This window comes from Aricia agestis, chromosome 6 (assembly GCF_905147365.1).
Source record: "Aricia agestis chromosome 6, ilAriAges1.1, whole genome shotgun sequence".
NCBI classification, from domain to species: domain Eukaryota; kingdom Metazoa; phylum Arthropoda; class Insecta; order Lepidoptera; family Lycaenidae; genus Aricia; species Aricia agestis.
In genome coordinates, this window is record NC_056411.1 from 11369337 (window position 1) to 11387836 (window position 18500).

At 35.0% G+C, this 18500-nt stretch overlaps 1 protein-coding gene across 1 annotated transcript; it reads left to right on the forward strand.

Moving 5' to 3' along the window:
• The first annotated feature begins 15469 nt into the window (after positions 1–15469).
• Positions 15470–17379, forward strand: LOC121728384. The gene is made up of 4 exons (XM_042116560.1): positions 15470–15632; positions 16301–16457; positions 16857–17029; positions 17223–17379. Exons 1-4 carry the CDS (start codon positions 15527–15529, stop codon positions 17360–17362), a joined length of 576 nt encoding a protein of 191 aa, XP_041972494.1. The 5' UTR covers positions 15470–15526; the 3' UTR covers positions 17363–17379.
• Positions 17380–18500: the final 1121 nt, after the last annotated feature.

An 18500-nucleotide genomic window follows, 5' to 3' on the forward strand; every position in this document is an offset into this window, starting at 1 on the left:
AGTATTTCGACACCTTTAATCTTGGCCATCTCATCAACAGCATAATTTCGGTAGTTATCTTTTACTTCTCGGACTCTTTCCAAGAAGTATGATTTTGTTCCTTTCATATTATATTTTGTTCTCCAATGCTTAGCATAGTTTTTTTTCGTTTAGGTGCAGGTGAAGATGTTATATATGTGCTTATAATAAAAATGACGTGAGTTTTGCGCTTGAATTCACCGTTTGGACCGCTAATCATCGTGTGCATAAAATTAATGCATAGAGTTGATATATAGTATAGTTGAGATATAGTACTCACCAGCCTGTGCCCAAGAATACGTATTGCTTACGTATCCTCGTGGTTCAATAATAATTTTCTGTTTTTGATTCAACTCCATTTTCATTAGTTGTCGATTATCCGAAGAAAGCAAAACGGTTTTACGTGAACTGATTTAGCTTATTATTTTTTGTTATGCTCGAGCTCGTATCGTTAATTTTAGAGGAAAGTTATTGTTATAAAGCAATGATTAAAATTACGTGAAAAATTAGAAAATAATATAAGAATGATACCATCGTTGCATAACATTATTTAAAATAATGTAACTTTACCGCTTCTGACAATTTTAATTTCATAAAGTCGGTTCAATAAGTCGGAGTAAAATCCGTCGGAACCGCTAGTGCCTACTATTATAACAATCATTTTGAATATACATATTTTAGCTTTCACAGAATAATAATATTTTTATTCTATGGAACATTGTAATAATATTATATCATAGTCATTTCTATAGTGAGCTTAAGGCGATTCCGTGTTCATGTGCAAACATAAAAAAGGTGACCAACGTTCAGTACCCCTGTTGTAAAAGGCTCGTCAAAGGTACTCGCGATAAAACAGGAGTAACTTGAAATTTTGGATTTCTGTATATGACAGCTGGTGAAAAATATATTTTTTTATTTTCTTGATATTTTTGTGTAGTTTTCATAAAAAAATAATGATTCCCTTTTATCGGATGATATAATTTATAAACTGTTTATTTAACATGTATAAAACTACGAAAAACCCAATATTTATGAAAAAAATTTAAACAGAGTTTTTCACAAAAATATCAATTATTATCATAATTACGATAAAAATAACATGAATTTGCTAATAATATCGTAATTAAGTAAATCCAACTTCAAAAATTGCAAATTTCTAAGTTACGACGCTACGTATTTGGATGAGGTATTATGAAACTTCTATCGCTTCGTTTTCTGTCACGATTTGTATAGAGAACGATAAATTACGTCAAGATTTTCTAAAACATGGTAGCGGTAGGGTGAATAAACGCTAGAGACAAGATAGGCTGAGAGCACTATAGCAACGCACAAGTGCGAGCGAGAAAGATGAGTCATGAAGTAAAATTGTTATGAGTCAAATGGCGGATGAGTGTTGTTGTTGTGTTGTTTTGAATGTTATTTGTTTTAAAGCGTGTTACATATGCACCCTCTATAAAAACCGGACTTAGCACAGATTTGCCGAACATCAGTATACTGTATAAGGACATCATCATCATCAGTCAGCTGCAGTCAAAACATCTCTTGGACTATAATAAACTTGAAGCATACATAAAGTGGTGCCGCCTCTCAGGCTATGCAGATAAGACCACTCAAGCAGTTTCTTAATAAAGTTGCGAAAGACGACGGAATACTAATTGTAGTTTAGGATATAGTCTTTTTATACAGAATAGCTCTGTTAGAAAAGTGTTTTAAAAGTTATAAGAATAATTGTAATTCTATTTTAATAAATGTTTTAAATTAAATCGGTTTTTTTTTGGAACTCCCGTTCGAGAACACTATAATTGGCGCAGTCTTGGGGATTTTTCCAAAATTACGGAAAATCCAGAACCTACGAAAGTGTTCCGGGAGTAGTGAAATTCGGGTGTGTGTGAGATCCAGAAATTGATCCAGCAGAGACCAGAATGTACATGTAAGTGCTTTAGTTTCTATCTATAGTTGCTTCCTTTTTATCCTATAATTTTAATATAATTTTCCAAGATTTTCCATCCAAGGTAATCACGGAATCCTAGAATTAGTAATAGCAGTAGAAATAATTTAGTAGACGCAAATAGAGATTTAGGAATTTTAGACGAGTCGCAGGAAAATTTATTTTTTTGTGAAAACTTTTCAGTAGATTATAATTTATTAAATATGTCGAATTTAGATGATATTTTTACGGTTAGTGCCGGAATTTGACGGAAACCTTAATGTTTTAACTAGATTTATTAGACTATGTTTAGTTAGTGCAGCAATTTGTTCGGGATGGAGTAGGCTCATGCTTCTCGTTTGATTAATTCTAACGGTATACCTGTAAGGAATTTATCCTCACTACAGACGCCTCAAATTACGCAATAGGAGCAGTTCTCTCTCAAGGACCTATCGGTAGCGATAGACCAATAGCATACGCATCTAGGACCTTAAACACTAGTGAGATTAATTACAGTACAATTGAAAAGGAACTTTTAGCTATAGTTTTTGGTACAAAATATTTCCGCCCCTATTTATTCGGTAGAAAATTTAAAGTAGTAACAGATCATAAGCCACTTCAGTGGATTATGAACCTTAAAGAGCCCGGTTCAAGACTCACTAGATGGCGTTTAAAACTAAGCGAATACAATTTTACACCTATCTACAAGCAAGGCAAATGTAATACAAATGCCGACGCCTTAGCAAGAATAGAAATTAACAATGTGGACGTCAGTTCTATCATAGTAAATGTGTCTGAAACAGACAGACCTCAATCCCCATCAGGTTCCTCAACACTTACCGCTCACAGATCCTCTACAGTCACCGTCCACTCCAGCGCAGAAGATCCCATCCTAGAAATTCCTATATCTGATGATCCGTTAAATAAGTTTAGTAGGCAAATATCTCTAGTAGTAGTAGGAGACATTAAGAAACGACCGACAGTTACCAAACCATTTGAGACTCATACAAAAACCACTATTCAAATATCGGAATCCAATTTAGAAAATTACGTAGTAAATGCAATAAAAGAATATGTGGACCCAAAAATTAAAACAGGACTGATCATAGACCCACCTTTAGCCATGTATAAAATTGTTCCCATACTGCAAAATAAGTTCAAAAGTTCCGCTATGAAATTAATTCTTACAAAAACTGAGTTAGAAAATGTTAATGATTATTTAAAACAAAATGAAATTATTGGAAAATACCATGTAGGAAAAACTAACCACCGTGGTATTAACGAATGCTTCCTCGCTCTTTCTCGTAGATTTTATTGGCCAAAAATGAGAGAATCGATAACTAAATTTATAAATGAATGTGGAATTTGTGGTCAAGCAAAATACGATAGGAATCCAATTAGTCAAAGATTTTCAGTAGTACCACCTCCAACAAAGCCGTTTGAAATCCTTCATCTTGATCTTTTTACAGTCGATTCTGAAAAATACCTAACCTTAGTTGATGCCTTTTCAAAATATGCCCAGGCTTACCATCTAAGAGATGGAACCGCCTTAAGCGTCGTCCAGGCCTTACTTAAATTTTGTACCCATCACGGTCTACCCTTAACTGTAGTAACTGACCAGGGGACCGAATTCACAAATGCATTATTTTTAGAGTTCGTTAGACTTCATAAAATTCAGCACCACAAAACTCTTGCCCATGCTCCAAATGATAATGGTATAGTGGAGAGGTTCCACTCGACAATTCTCGAACATTTGCGTATATTAAAACTAGAAAGAAGAACTGAATCAAGTGTCAATCTTATGCCCTACGGCCTTTTAGCCTACAATAGTTCAATTCACAGCTTTACAAAATGCCGACCTATAGACCTTATTTCTGGACATTTTGACCCTAGAGACCCTACTGACATAGACCTAACGCAACACCTCTTACAACAATATATAATAGACCATAAGCTTAGGATGACTCAAGTATATGACATAATTAACGAAATCTCATTACATTATTATTTTTTAACAAAAAATTAAAACCGACTTCCAAGGTAAAAACAAAAGTAATATTCTTAAACATAATCTAAAAAGAATCAAATAATTCTTATTCCTTATTATAATGCCGTCTTCAGACTTCGCCTAAACCTCAACTATGTCTGTACTCAATCTTCGTACTTTTGAAGTCGCTACCAGCCCGGAAAAGTTCTGAGATCCTTGACATAGAACTTACGCTAAGGTAAGCTGGTACCGACTTCAAAAGCATGAAGATTGAGTACAGAAATAGTCGAGGTTTAGGCGAAGTCTGAAGACGGCATTATAATAAGGAATAAGAATTATTTGATTCTTTTTAGATTATGTTTAAGAATATTACTTTTGTTTTTACCTTGGAAGTCGGTTTTAATTTTTTGTTAAAAAATAATAATTTTACCCTTTTTAGTTACCTATGAGACCACAAGGTTATATTACTTATAGCTCGTTGTCTTAGAGTTGTACATATTATTACTAGCGGTCGCCCGCGGCTCCGCCCGCGTGGATGTCGGTTACGGCTGCAAAAAGCCTACCCAGGAAAGACTCGGTCAGCAAAATGATTACCAGGTCAATTCACAGACTCCAACACTGACATCGACGACACGGACGCAGTCATTATCCGAAGGGATGCATACGAGTATAGTGCACACTGCACAGATTGTCTTCCTCCCGCACACGCGTGACGCCCACTATCGTTATATTTTAATTTTGCTATAATTTCAAAACTAAACGTCCAATTTTAATCATTTAAAGACCAAATGTTATCTACATAAACTTTACTTAGTGATGAAATAATTTATTTTCATAAGGATTAATAGCATAAGTAAAATAAACGCGTTTAAATGTAGTCCAAAAAAAATTCAAGATTTTTAAATAAAAAAATGGTTATCGTGCCTCACTCGACAAAGATAAGTATAGTGTGTCGCTGACTTTTTTGTAGATATTTATAAGATCTACAATTACTTATAACATTTATGGTTCTATCTTTTATAGTTTCTGCAGCGTACGCAAAATAAGTAACTTTTCTGGTTGATTTTACACCTGGCGTCCGAAAAACCCAAATATCTTACGAAACCCAATTTTTTCCAAAATAAAATTTAGCCTATGTTCAGCAGAAATAATGCAATGTAGAATCCATTGGTTTTTGCTTGGAGTAGTTTAAATAAAGCCAAAATCCTCGAACTTGTATCTATAAGGATTCAAAAGTTCTGTTGGGTACCTTCGGAACCAGGGTACATCCTGGTGCAAAATCTTACTTTTTGGTAGTATATGCCTGAAACACTTCAGAAAAAATCGAAATCACTATATGTTTCCATATAAATTTTGAGGAGTTCCCTCGATTACTCATGGATCCCATCATCAGGTCACCACTTTTATGAATATGGTACCAAATTCGAGTCAAACCCTATACAACACAAAAAGAATTTTGTAAATCGGACCACAAACGGCTGAGTAATCGTTGAACATACATAAAAAAAAAATACATACAGCCGAACGTATTACCTCCTCCTTTTTGGAAGTCGGTCAAAAATAGAACCCAGTTAATTGAGAACAGAAATAGAGACCGAGAGCCAGAACGTGAATATTCCCCAGATCAGCAAGTGTACATACGGAACCCTATGGCATCCCGTCAGAAACTCGCCCCGCGCTATACGCAGGATGTAGTTTTAGCTGACCTTCCCATACATATTTATACTAAAAGAAAGCGAGGTCCCGTAGCAAAATCACGACTTAAACGAAGTACTAAGGACCCTGTATTGCTACAGGATAATTCTGTTATACCTACTGACACAACTGACTTGAGGACAGGACGTGACAATCGACAGCCTACAAGACGAACCAGGAGTACTTCCGTTTAAATTAGGAAACGCTAAAATCATATCCCACTACCACAGCATTTATTTGTTGAACCAGACCAGAAATATGAGAGGAGATTTGAGGTCTGGTTTAGCAGATAATTTGGTAAAGTTAGAAGGAAAAATTAAGGAGATAGAGGAGTTATTCAGGGGAGGCTCGGCAGGAGAAGTTAGGGAAAAAAGCACACACAAGAGAGAAATGGAAGTGCAGTGTGAACTAAAACTAAATTGTGACGAATGCAGTTGCATGCCACGGGCTGTTGGCCACAATATATGAAAAATTAAAGAAAAAAATTCATATAAATATGGAGGAGTTAAGAGATATGTTGGTAGGTAGGATTGATGAATATGTGGAAAAACTAAATGTAAGGACAACAAATGAAACTAGGAACGATACCGCCGAGGTAGTGGAGAGTTATGCGGCCAAGGCAGCGAAGGAAGTGGTGAAAACCCCACCTTCGCGATCGGGGCCCATAACTGTCCACTCCTTAGCGATCACGGACAAGGAAAAGGATATGACAGGACAGGAGATAGTAAATAGCGTAGAAAAAATAATAGAAGCGAAAAAGGAAGGATTTCAGGTAGAGAGGATTAGAAAAGGGAAGGGGAGGAAAGTTTTAATAGGATTTAGAGACAAAAACGAAAGAGACAGGGCAAAGAGAAAGTTAGTGATGTGTGCGGGAGAGAAGTTTGAGGTAGAGACAGTAAGAAATAAGGACCCCCAGATCATACTGTATGGGGTGCTGAAGTCGAATACGGATGACGACATCTGTGACGCTATCCGTAATCAGAACAAGCACCTCATACAGTACGTTCTGGACGGAGATGAGGATAGGGTACGAGTAAAGTATAGACTGAGCATGTAATACTTGAGGTGTCCCCGGACATATGGCAGTGCTTCACCAAAGCAGGCCGCGCATATATAGACATGCAGAGGGTGAGAGTCGCCGACCAGTCCCCCCTAATACAGTGCTCGCACTGTCTAGGGTATGGACATGGAAGGCGATTCCGCACCGAAAGCGCAACCGATGCGAAGTGCGGCCATTGTTCGGGACCACATCACAGGTCACAATGCGAGGAATTAAAAGCAGGCATAAAACCCTGCTGTTTAAATTGCAAGAAGGAAGGATTACATACGGAACACAGTGCGTTCAGCGCGGAGTGTCCGATTAGACGCAAGTGGGAAGCCATAGCGCGAGCGGCGGTGGCATACGAACCTGAGGACGAAGAGTACGTGGAGCCCTCGTGGTTACACAGTACTCAAGACACACTTAGGCCCACTTGCGCCAAAACTTTGAGTTAAATAAATAACCCAGGGCTTAATAACTCAGTGTTAACGTTTTTAATTTTTAACTCATAAGGTGCATTGGGGTAACTTCGGAAGAAAAAAAAAATGGGGATATTCCGAAAATGGCAAATAATTACCAAACAGAAAGTAATTTTGAGCTCTGGCTACATTAACCGAGACGCCAATTTAATCACCTCCCCCACTTCCTTTCCCTCGAGCCGTCAGCCGGCAGTGTATGTGCGCTAAGTTCATTTTTTCGCGCCAAGTGCAATTTTATGATTTTTTGGGATTATCGAAATTACCCCGTATTGTTTTACACAGAAATTAGGTAAGTTACGTAATATTTTGTTTGTTTTAAAGAAGCTTTGACGTTTTTTGCTTTCCTAAGAATAGGTTATGTTGCTGTAGCTATGATTTTTAATAAACATTCGAAATAACCCCAGTGGGGTAAATTTGTTAACGAAATTTCCCCAAAAATTTTTTCATAGTCTTTTGCAGGGGTGCGCAACATAATATAATATTCCGATTTGATGGTCCTAAAATATGGATTGTTCTATTTGTAGGACAAGGTTACTCTTGAATTATATAACTATAGTAACCTATCATTATACAAAAAAACAGCTTATTAGGGTACCGTTTTAGTCGTTTTAGTTCACTAATCAACAAAACTTAGTTGACTACGGAACCCTAAAACGCACCCCTAACCAGCTGATTTTCTGTATATTGATAGGTTAATAGTTCTATCTCTGTTAGCTACCACTTTCGTTGGCTTTTTTATTGTTCTTATTCTATTTATTTCTTTGCTCCAAATGTTGAGGACATCTGCATCCCCGATGGGGTAATTTCGAAAATTTTTCGGTACAAAACTTAGTTTGGTGTCTTCTATGGCTTGTATGCACAATGTTTTTGTATGGGGTAAAATAGAATAAAAATAAATATGTGCCTTAAATGTATTATTACATTAGGTCGTGTTTCGGCTGATATTCGAAATTACCCCTTGAGTATTCGAAATTACCCATGAAAAGTAGAAATAGGGTTATATTTTAAAGGGGTAGTTATATCAGAATCCGTAAATACTTTTGAACTAAAAAATATACAATTCACATGGAAATATGTTTATTATAACTAAAATGTTACAGTTATAGGTAACAATATATACAAATTCGTCTTCTAAACTTGAAACAATGACACAATATACTCACTCTTCCAAAAACTTTACGAGATTGCCCCAATGCACCTTACTACATATTGCACCAGAAGAATTTATCCCAGAGTCAACTAACCCGGGCTTATGTCATGTTCATTCATTCTTTTTACATCCAGCCAAATATGATAGAGCGAATGCTGAATAATTTAAGTGTACTGCTCTCTCTCGCTCCACAGTACTTTAAATAAGGCTATCTCCTTATGTCAGATTTGAAATGACACGTGGTTCTATGTCGCATTGTGTTGTGAATTGTGATATACTTATTGTGCAAACTAATTAATCGGAAAATGATAAAAATTGGGAAGAAACACTTGTGTCCAATGTTTATCTAGTCTACCTATTTATAAAGGAGTTCACTAAAAACGCACTATTCCAATGATATTATTATTAAACTTTGGTAGGGAATTACTTTTTATGCTCATTTGTATATTGCAATTACTTTCAATTTTATTTAATAAAAAGAGAACAGTTTCTTTTTCTAGGCGAAATCTTCGATGGAAATCTTTGTCTCTTTGTGAGTAAATACGGGACCCTAAACAGATCAGTCCGTTCTACAATCCTTCTGTAATACGAGTCCGAACTAATGTATTCAATAATTTCTTCATCATCAGATAACAACCACTGATTATTTATCATGGTTAAACACAAAATAAAATCGGTACCTATTACTAAACACAACAAAGTACATAAGTCATAACCGAAAAATCTCAGTTTTGATATTACTAACCCAGAGTTAGTTGATTTAACCCTCCGACATCGGTGGGTTAAAAATTTAAAAAATTAACTCGAGGTTAATTCCTAACTCTTGGTGGTGCAAGACATGATGTGAATTTAAATTCGAAGTATAATTTAACTCAGAGTTAAGTCTGGCGCAAGCGGGCCTTAACGTCTCAGAATAACACCGCCGCGATAGTGCCAAGTAATGCCTCAATAATTGTCCGAGATAAATGCTGAGAATTTATGACACAATAACTGTTAGCCGAAAGCCATGTTAATAATAAGCAATATATATTAAATTTTATATATTATGTAACTTTGTATAGGTAAAAAAAAAAAAAAAATCCGCAGAAAAGTATGTCTGTATTTGATAAACCAAATACAGATATTTTAATTGCAGCTAATGTTTTTATGTGTAAGGTGTTTTGTATGCAACTGTATAGTATAATTGTTGTGTTGTAATTGTATTCATATATTATGTATAGTAATAATAATTGTACTATGTCATTCTATGTTTTGTAACTGTATAATAATTACGCAGCATAAAACTTTGTATGCATTTGTTAATCAGTAAATGCGACAAACGTAATTGCATTTAAATTTCATTTATTGTAATTGTATTGTGTCACTATATTGTATTCGTATCAATGTATCTACTGTAGCAATTATTTTATACTTCAATGTTATATGTATATTATATTATTGTATTTTATTATTATTGTATCAATTAAAATAGTGTTCTCTGATATTATGTTAAATATATTTTTAGTGTTAATATCTATATCGGCAAAAAGGCAAGATGAAAGATAATCGGCAATATTTTGAATATGGAAATCACTTATTGTATAACATTGTAATTTTGTAAAAATTAGAATGTGATAAAATCAGCGTCTAATTGGATACACGTGGCTGAAACTGTGTCAAATATGAAAATTAGAATATGTAAAGAAATGTAATAACAATAGAGAAACGACTGTTGTCATATGTAAAATAAGGTAATATCAAGAAGTGAGTATACAATATATACAGGGTGCAACAAAAATAAGTGATAATACTTTAGGGTGTGTACGTGTTCCTTGTAGAGAGTTCACTGTGAAAGTAGCAGCACTGTAAGACCAAAAAATTTTTTCACTTTTGTATGGGGAAACTCGTGACGCTCGGTCCCTTGCCCATACAAAAGTGAAAAAAAAATTTCGTCTTTCAGAGCTGCCACTTTCACGGTGAACTCTCTACAAGGAACACGTACACACCCTAAAGTATTATCACTTATTTTTGTTACACCCTGTAGAATATGAATAATGTGAAATAGATAAAGTAATACTTAATAGAAAAGATAAAAAGCAAAACAATAAAGATATAAATAATGTGTAAGTAAATTTATAAATAATAAATGTAAAAATTAATGGTAATTAAATAAATAATCACAACAATGTAACCAGGCAAAACCATGCAGTAATTGTCCTGTATTATGTATAGGGGAAACAATAAAAAAAAAAAAAAAAAAAAAGGAGCAGTCGAACAACTAGACGATAGACATTTTACAATGAATTTTCCGAACATCACGAAAGTAAGAACATCATGTGGACAAGAACAATACAGAAGCCTTCAGGGATGCTACTTGACTACCGTTCCAGCAAACTGCTACTTCAAGACGTCTACATTCACAATCTTCAACTCCGATGATCACATAAAAGGTCACCCCCTGAAAATAATAGAACTACCGAGGTATCAAGAACGTAATGGAAGCACATATCACACCCATGCAACCTTAAACTCAATCGATCTCCAAAATCTTCACTCTATTAATGAGAAAGTTATATTCCAAAACCCCATACAACTAGACAAAAATTTACAACTTAGTTTGTACCATACAAACATCCCATTTTATATAATATCGATTGCAGTTATACTATGTGCATCATATATCCTATGCAAATATAATATGCACCGAAGAAGCCTCCGCAGAAGTCGTCGCGACGTAGAAGAAAACTCCCTTATACCTCTAGAAGAAAGAAGACAGCACCCTGCTGAAATAGCAGTAGATCACAGCGATATTTCGGCAACTTTATCAAAACTTTCGAAATAGTCGCCGAACTGTGGGGGGAGGTGTTACATATGCACCCTCTATGAAAACCGGACTTAGCACAGATTTGCCGAACATCAGTATACTGTATAAGGACATCATCATCATCAGTCAGCTGCAGTCAAAACATCTCTTGGACTATAATAAACTTGAAGCATACATAAAGTGGTGCCGCCTCTCAGGCTATACAGATGCAGTTTCTTAATAAAGTTGCGAAAGACGACGGAATACTGGAAATGCTGCCGCCGCATCATCGTGGTGGTCCCAACTCCGTGGGACCTGATTTTGGTAGTTAGTTAACTCACTTCAGATCTTACATCGATCGGGGTCGGTACTAATTGTAGTTTAGGATATAGTCTTTTTATACAGAATAGCTCTGTTAGAAAAGTGTTTTAAAAGTTATAAGAATAATTGTAATTCTATTTTAATAAATGTTTTAAATTAAATCGGTTTTTTTTTGGAACTCCCGTTCGAGAACACTATATTTAGCGTTAAGAAGAGTGCAGTGTCGCGAATTTAAATTAATTTGTAATGTGATTTGTTAATTGTGACTCGTACAGCTGAGACTGTTGTCTGACAGATTATTTGCTGTCGAAGGAAACTTCGTTTTCCAAACTTAGTTTTGAATGACCGTATGTGCCGTCACGCATACAACTTAACTCAGAAGGCATTTTTCAAAGGCATCATTATCAAACTTGAAACTCGAACATTGTTGAACTTCAGTGCTGAGCGTTATGGTAAGTAGATTTTTTACTCCGGCTTCCCTTCCGAAAATATTCACCCTTCGCCACTGGTAAGTATATTACTTGGGGCCTGCGCTCTTCCGTAATCCGTGCGCTTTGATAATATGCCTCCCTGTGTAACGTCTGTCATCTGTTCATTACAAAATAAAATGTAACTTTGACAAAGGAGTTTTTCCGGGAATGTGAAATCTGAGTGCTGTTGTGTTTTTGTATTATTTTCCTAAAATAAGTAGGTAAGTAGCTGTTTTTAATGTGTAATATTTGTAGAATATTAACCATGAGATATTCGTTATCGTGCACAAGACGTGTAGGCAAACGCTGTGAACTTCCAGAAACGTGCTTTTTTGTGTTCCCTCCAAAACTCCGTCGAAAGTTTCAGTAAAGCGTCTAACACTTTACTGAATCGACCGACTTGACTTCTTGACTGTAGGTATCAAGACTTTTACTTAGACTTTGACTAAGGTTCACTCGGCGTAACTTGGCGGTAGCGGTCATTGACTCCCTGTCAAAAACTTGTCATTTTCTATACAAAGCCGCGATTGACAGCATCTGACACCTTATTGTCAATCGCGGTTTATATAGAAAATGACAAGTTTTTGACAGGGACCGCTACCTAATATGACCGCTAATGACCGCTACCGCCCAGTTACGCCGAGTGAACTTACTTTAGACTCAATTTAGACCTGACAATAAAGAATAATCGGCCAAGTGCGAGTTGGACTCGCGCACGAAGGGTTCCGTACCAGTATACAGGGTGTAACAAAAATAAGTGATAATACTTTAGGGTGTGTACGTGTTCCTTGTAAAGAGTTCACTGTGAAAGTAGCAGCGCTGAAAGACAAAAAAAATGTTTCACTTTTCGCGGGAAACTCGTGACGCTCGGGCCCTTGCCCATACAAAAGTAAAAAAAAAATCATCTTTCAGCGCTGCTACTTTCACAGTGACTTCTCTACAAGGAACACGTACACACCCTAAAGTATTAAGTATCACTTATTTTTGTTACACACTGTATAGAGCAAGAATAGCCAAAAATATTTTTTTTCTTTTTTGTATAGGAGCCCCCCTTAATTATTTATTTTATTATCAATTATTAAAATATAAATACAACTGAATACCTATTTTGTGAACATTTCAAGTGTCTACCTGTTTCCATTATTGAATATATCAAGCAAAAAATAGCAAAAAAAAACGTTATATGGGAGTTAATGGGAGCCCCCCTACATTCAAATTATTTTGTTTTTAGTATTTGTTGTTATAGCGGCAACAGAATATACTACACAATCTTTGATCAGAAATCTATAGCGGTTTTTGAGATACAGCCTGGAGACAGACAGACGGACAGACAGACATTGAAGTCTTAATAATAGAGTCCCGTTTTTACCCTATGGGTACGGAACCCTAAAAACGATGCTGAAATTAGGGACCGTGCAGAAACTATAGAGGGCGTCGTAATTCGACAGCAGCGACACGGTGCGAGTAAAAGTAGTAACTTGTAAGTGACTTTGGCTTCGCATTCTCTTTGACCCCGGATAGTTTTTATGTGATTTTTTATGTTTTAGACTATAAAATGGTTTAAATTATTAAAGATGGGATTCTACCCGTAAACGTACCCGTAAAAGTATTGTGTTCATCAAAAATTAATTTACGGTTATAATCTACAAAATTCAGTGTTTTTACGAGTCTACACATAACATTCATGGAACTTTTTAAATACTTACGTATGTTTTTGCCGGCTTTTATCCATTTCTTTCGTTTTTCAATAAGCCATGGCATGTGAATACTTTTGGCAGGAAAATAGTAAAATCTTACATCGTTCGATTTGCCTTTATTTTTCTTGTATGTATTAGAACATCCGGGAATAAAACAATTCATTTTAATTCCTGAAAATACTCAAATTTCTCAAGAAATCCTTTAATTTTCCCTAACTTGACTTGAGCTTGACAATAAAATTTTCGTAAAAGTTTCGTAGTGGCAGTGTCATCGCTCTGCACGGTCCCTATAGGGACCGTGCAGAAACTATAGAGGGCGTCGTAATTCGACAGCAGCGACACGATGCGAGTAAAAGAAGTAACTTTCGAGTGACTTTGGCTTCGCATTCTCTTTGACCCCGGCTAGTTTAGTGTTTTTTTTTATGTTTTAGACTATAAAATGATTTAATACTTACACTCCCAAGTTGCCACATGCGGCCGCGAGAACAACAACAGATTTCCAAGAATCCGCGGTCGAAGGATTAAAGTAAAAGACTAAATGACGCCCGCAACTCCGTTGCGCCAAAAATCATTTATCGCGCGAGAACCGTACATTTTCCCGGAATAAAAAGTATCCTATGTCCTTTCCCGGGGCTCAAAGTAAATCCATACCAAATTTCAGCAAAATTGGTTCAGCGGTTTGGGCGTGAAGTGCTAACAGACAGACACACTTTCGCACAACTTTCACATTTATAAAATTGAGTATGGATGAGTTTCTACCCGTAAACAAAGAACGAAAGCGTGAATAAAAATGTATATAAAGCTTATCTAGTTATCTAAGAAAATATCTGAAAAAGTAATTAGTAGCATCCATCAGTATAGAAAGTAAAAACTTGATAAATATTGCAGTAAAATAATGATGATGCAAAAATACTTATAATAATTACTGAAAATGCTTGTGGATTAATAAAATAAAACAAGTTCACTAAAATAAATGCTTTTATTTCATCAACCTTCTGCGATTCGCTCGATACCATCTTTACAACTTTTGTCTGTCACTATTTTTAACTAGTGTACCTCAACAGTGCAAACACTATTTATGTATTATTTAAATAACATACAAAGACTGCACTATTAATCTTTTTCCTACTTGAAGAATCATCCTTTTGAGAACCAACACTTTGACAAGATGGTTCAAGTTCAATACTATCCTCAGTGTTGAATTCCTGGCAGGACTTTTCCAAATTATCCTTACTTTTGATGCAAATTTATGCCAATTAAATGAGCGGTGCTTATGTATGTACCTATATCAATTTAGATGGAAGCCAGTTTGGATGTTTACTGAAAGAAGCAACGGTTATAGGTTAGGTTCATTTTGTGTTCATCAAAAATGAATTTACGTTTATAATCAAGTTAAAATTCAGTGTTTTTTACAAGTCTACACATAACATTCATGGAACTTTTTAAATGCTTACGTATGTTTTTACCGGATTTTATCCATTTCTTTCGTTTTTCAATAAGCCAAGGCATGTGAATACTTTTGGCAGGAAAATAGTATACATCGTTCGATTTGCCTTTATTTTTCTTGTATGTATTAGAACATCCGGGAATACAACAATAACTGAAATAATTATTGAAAAATACTTAAATTTCTCAAGAAATCTTATAATTTTCCGTAGCTTGACTAGAGCTTGACAATAAAATTTTCGTAAAAGTTTCGGCTACTCGTCACTAGTGGCAGTGTCATCGCTCTGCACGGTCCCTATAGAATATTGTTTTCTCGACACTGGCCATGGTTAAATAGCCGAAGTGCCATAATAAGAAAAAAAGTGTCAACTGTCAACTGTCATATGTCAATTGTCAAGAAGTAATTTGTTTTCGTGTTGTTATCTCATATCTGATAGTAATTAGTAGGTACCTATACGCTCGATCTTTAGAAAATTCCTGTTTAAACATCCGTTAAAGTAAAGTGTATAATTATAATGAGTGACAGTGATTCATCAGATGAAGATCTTTCACGCTTTAAAGACGTTGTAGACACTTCTTTTATAAAATCATTAAATCAACCTACTACTCAATCACAACCAGGTATTTTCTATCCAAAACAATAATCTTATAGATAAATTAACCCCGAATTACTCGCACAGAAGAACGCAGAGACTTTGCCTTTCGTTCCCGGGACTTGTTCCATACAGAAATACAATCCTATAGTATAGACTATAGAGTAATTATATTACAGAGCACCATAACAGCTACCATACATTATACCTAGATGTGGATTATGAAGCCGAGCTGAAAATTTGGCTAGCAGCAAGTGCTTAAATTTTTAATTTAACCTCTCGAATACCAGGATGTTAAAATTCTATTGAGCCTCAAATACCGCGTTCTATGGCCCCATTCAAATTTTTCGAATTTTATTTTCAAGTTTTACAAAATTTGCACCTATCAGGAACTAATTTAGTGCATTCTTTTTGTAGCCAACTTCATACTCTTAAAAATAATGTATGGAACAAACGAAATTTAATCTTAAACACACTAAAATAAGTTACAAAACAGCGTGAGGTCGAGTGCATCAGGTGGCTCATTAACGTGGTACACAGAGGTATTTTTACGGGTGGCACGTTAAGGTGTCGGTGGGGTTCAAGAGGTTAAAGCTGCTTAGACTCCGCACAAGTACTACATATCACACTGACAGAGATCTTTGATACAGGTGTTTAGAGCACTACATCTTTTTTACCTCTTTGTATAAATTACAGACCAAAAACGTCCTTCTGAACGATATTTGGAAGTCTCAAGTCATTATAATGATGTTAAAGTACCAGACAAGCTTCAAAAGCAAATTGGAGACAAAATATCAGCAATTTTAAGTAAGACAATTGAATATGTTGATGTTCACAATAAGTGTGATTTAATGTGAGTAGTATATTTTTTTTTATTTAATACTTACATTTAAATCTGCTTGTGGCAGGTAAAAGTTGATGCTTGATGAAAATCTTTGATTCCTCAACTGCATGTATTGCGGGGAGTGCTCCAAGGAGTTGTTTGGAATTCTTCTATATTTTTATGTTTATATTTTTATACCTTCTATGATTTTTATTTCTGATATGGTGAGTGTGTCCACCTATGTGACAGTAGTAACTTTTTATCTTTTAACCCCATTTGCTCGTTTGCCCACTAATTTTATGCAAAAAAAAATTAAAAAATCATAATATCTCATAAGAGAATTTCATTTATATAGACAAGTGTATGTGAATCTTATACTAATTATTATCAATGTTTTTTTTTTAATTATAATATAATATTTTGTTCCAGGGCAAGCAAAATTGAAGGTGGTGTAAAACTATTTAGGGACTCCAAGGGATTTCTGTCTTGTGAAGAAATTAACGACAAATATACTGAAAACCATAACATTAACTCAAAAAAATTAAAATCCCAATCTAAAAGAAGATTTTTAGACAATGAAGACGAAGAATCTAGTGAAAATGGTATTATTTTCTTTTAAGTACACTATTTATTGTACTTAAATATGAGATATAATTATTAATTAATTATAATTATATCGAGAGATAAGATAGCTACCAGGCCTAAGGTTCTTCATTTACATTCATGTTGCAAGTAACATAACTATATTTTACTATTTTATAGGTAGTATAAATTTTCTTAAACATTATCTTTCAGATAAAATAAACTCAGTAGCTGTAAGTGGAGAGGTCATTTTAACAGGACAAGAAACTAAGTATTGGAAATCTAGAAGAAAAGAAAAAGTTTACAAATATAAAACAAATGGCAAAAGCAAGGCATTGATAGCTGTTGATTAAATATTTCATTATGTAAATAAAGTACCTAGTTTATTTATTTGGGCTTTTTTTATTTGCGCGCGGACCAATGTAAACGATCGAGCAGCGGATGCGCTATGAAGCTGATCGCATAATATATTTTGTCAGCACACAGCACCGTACGGCGTACGCGTCGAACGCACCGCAATTTATTCAGATTAGCATAATAATATTATTATGCTAATCTGAATAAAAAGCTAAAAAAAATATTATGACTAATCTGTGTGCCTTTGGGAAAGGCCTCTCCCAATCTCCTCCACTGCCTGAAGACATCCCTAAGTAGTCTCAAGTCTGTGAGTACCTACCAACTGCCGTCCCTAGTCCCTACCAGTTCATTCATTCTGTCCATATATTATTATCTTCTTATAAAATTCTCGTGTCACAATGTTAGGCCGCGTACTCCTCCGAAACGGCTTTACTGATTTTAACAAAATTTTATATGCATATTCAGTGGGTCTGAGAATCGGCTACTGGGTACTTTTTATATTGATAAGTGCATTTGTTGAATAAATAATAGTAAATTATCACAACTCGAGACTGACGGCGACCGTTGTTTGTGCGACGGGATAGCGATGGAAGTTGCCATGGTAACAAACTTATTTAGTCACTTCAATAAAATAATACGGGCGAAATACTATAAATGGCAAAGAAACGTTTGCCGGGACAGCTAGTTATTTTATATTAAATACCTCGATTAATTTTTGGCAGATTCGACAGGGTCATTACACTTTCTTTCGTGTCCGGTAAATAAATATTTTTAAAAGAAATACACGTCAAATCGTATCTGTCAAAATTTCGTAACGTCAGTGTCAACTGTCGTCTGTCACCACAGAGTACTTTATGTCTGTCACTAGAATCGAAAGAAGGATGTCCATATCTGACCTGTCAAAAGTTTGACAGTTAGTAAAATGTATAACGAAGTAATATAGTGCCACAAAAAGCATATTTTTATCTGATTCAAAGAATAAAAGAACACAAAAATCTGCAGTAAGGAAAAAAAGTTACAATTTTTTTTGTTTATTTTATATTCTATTAAAACTTGTAATGTTAGCAACACCCAGCGCTTTTAAGTTGGATTTTCTTATTTCTACATTTATAATTATATACATTACCACCTAAA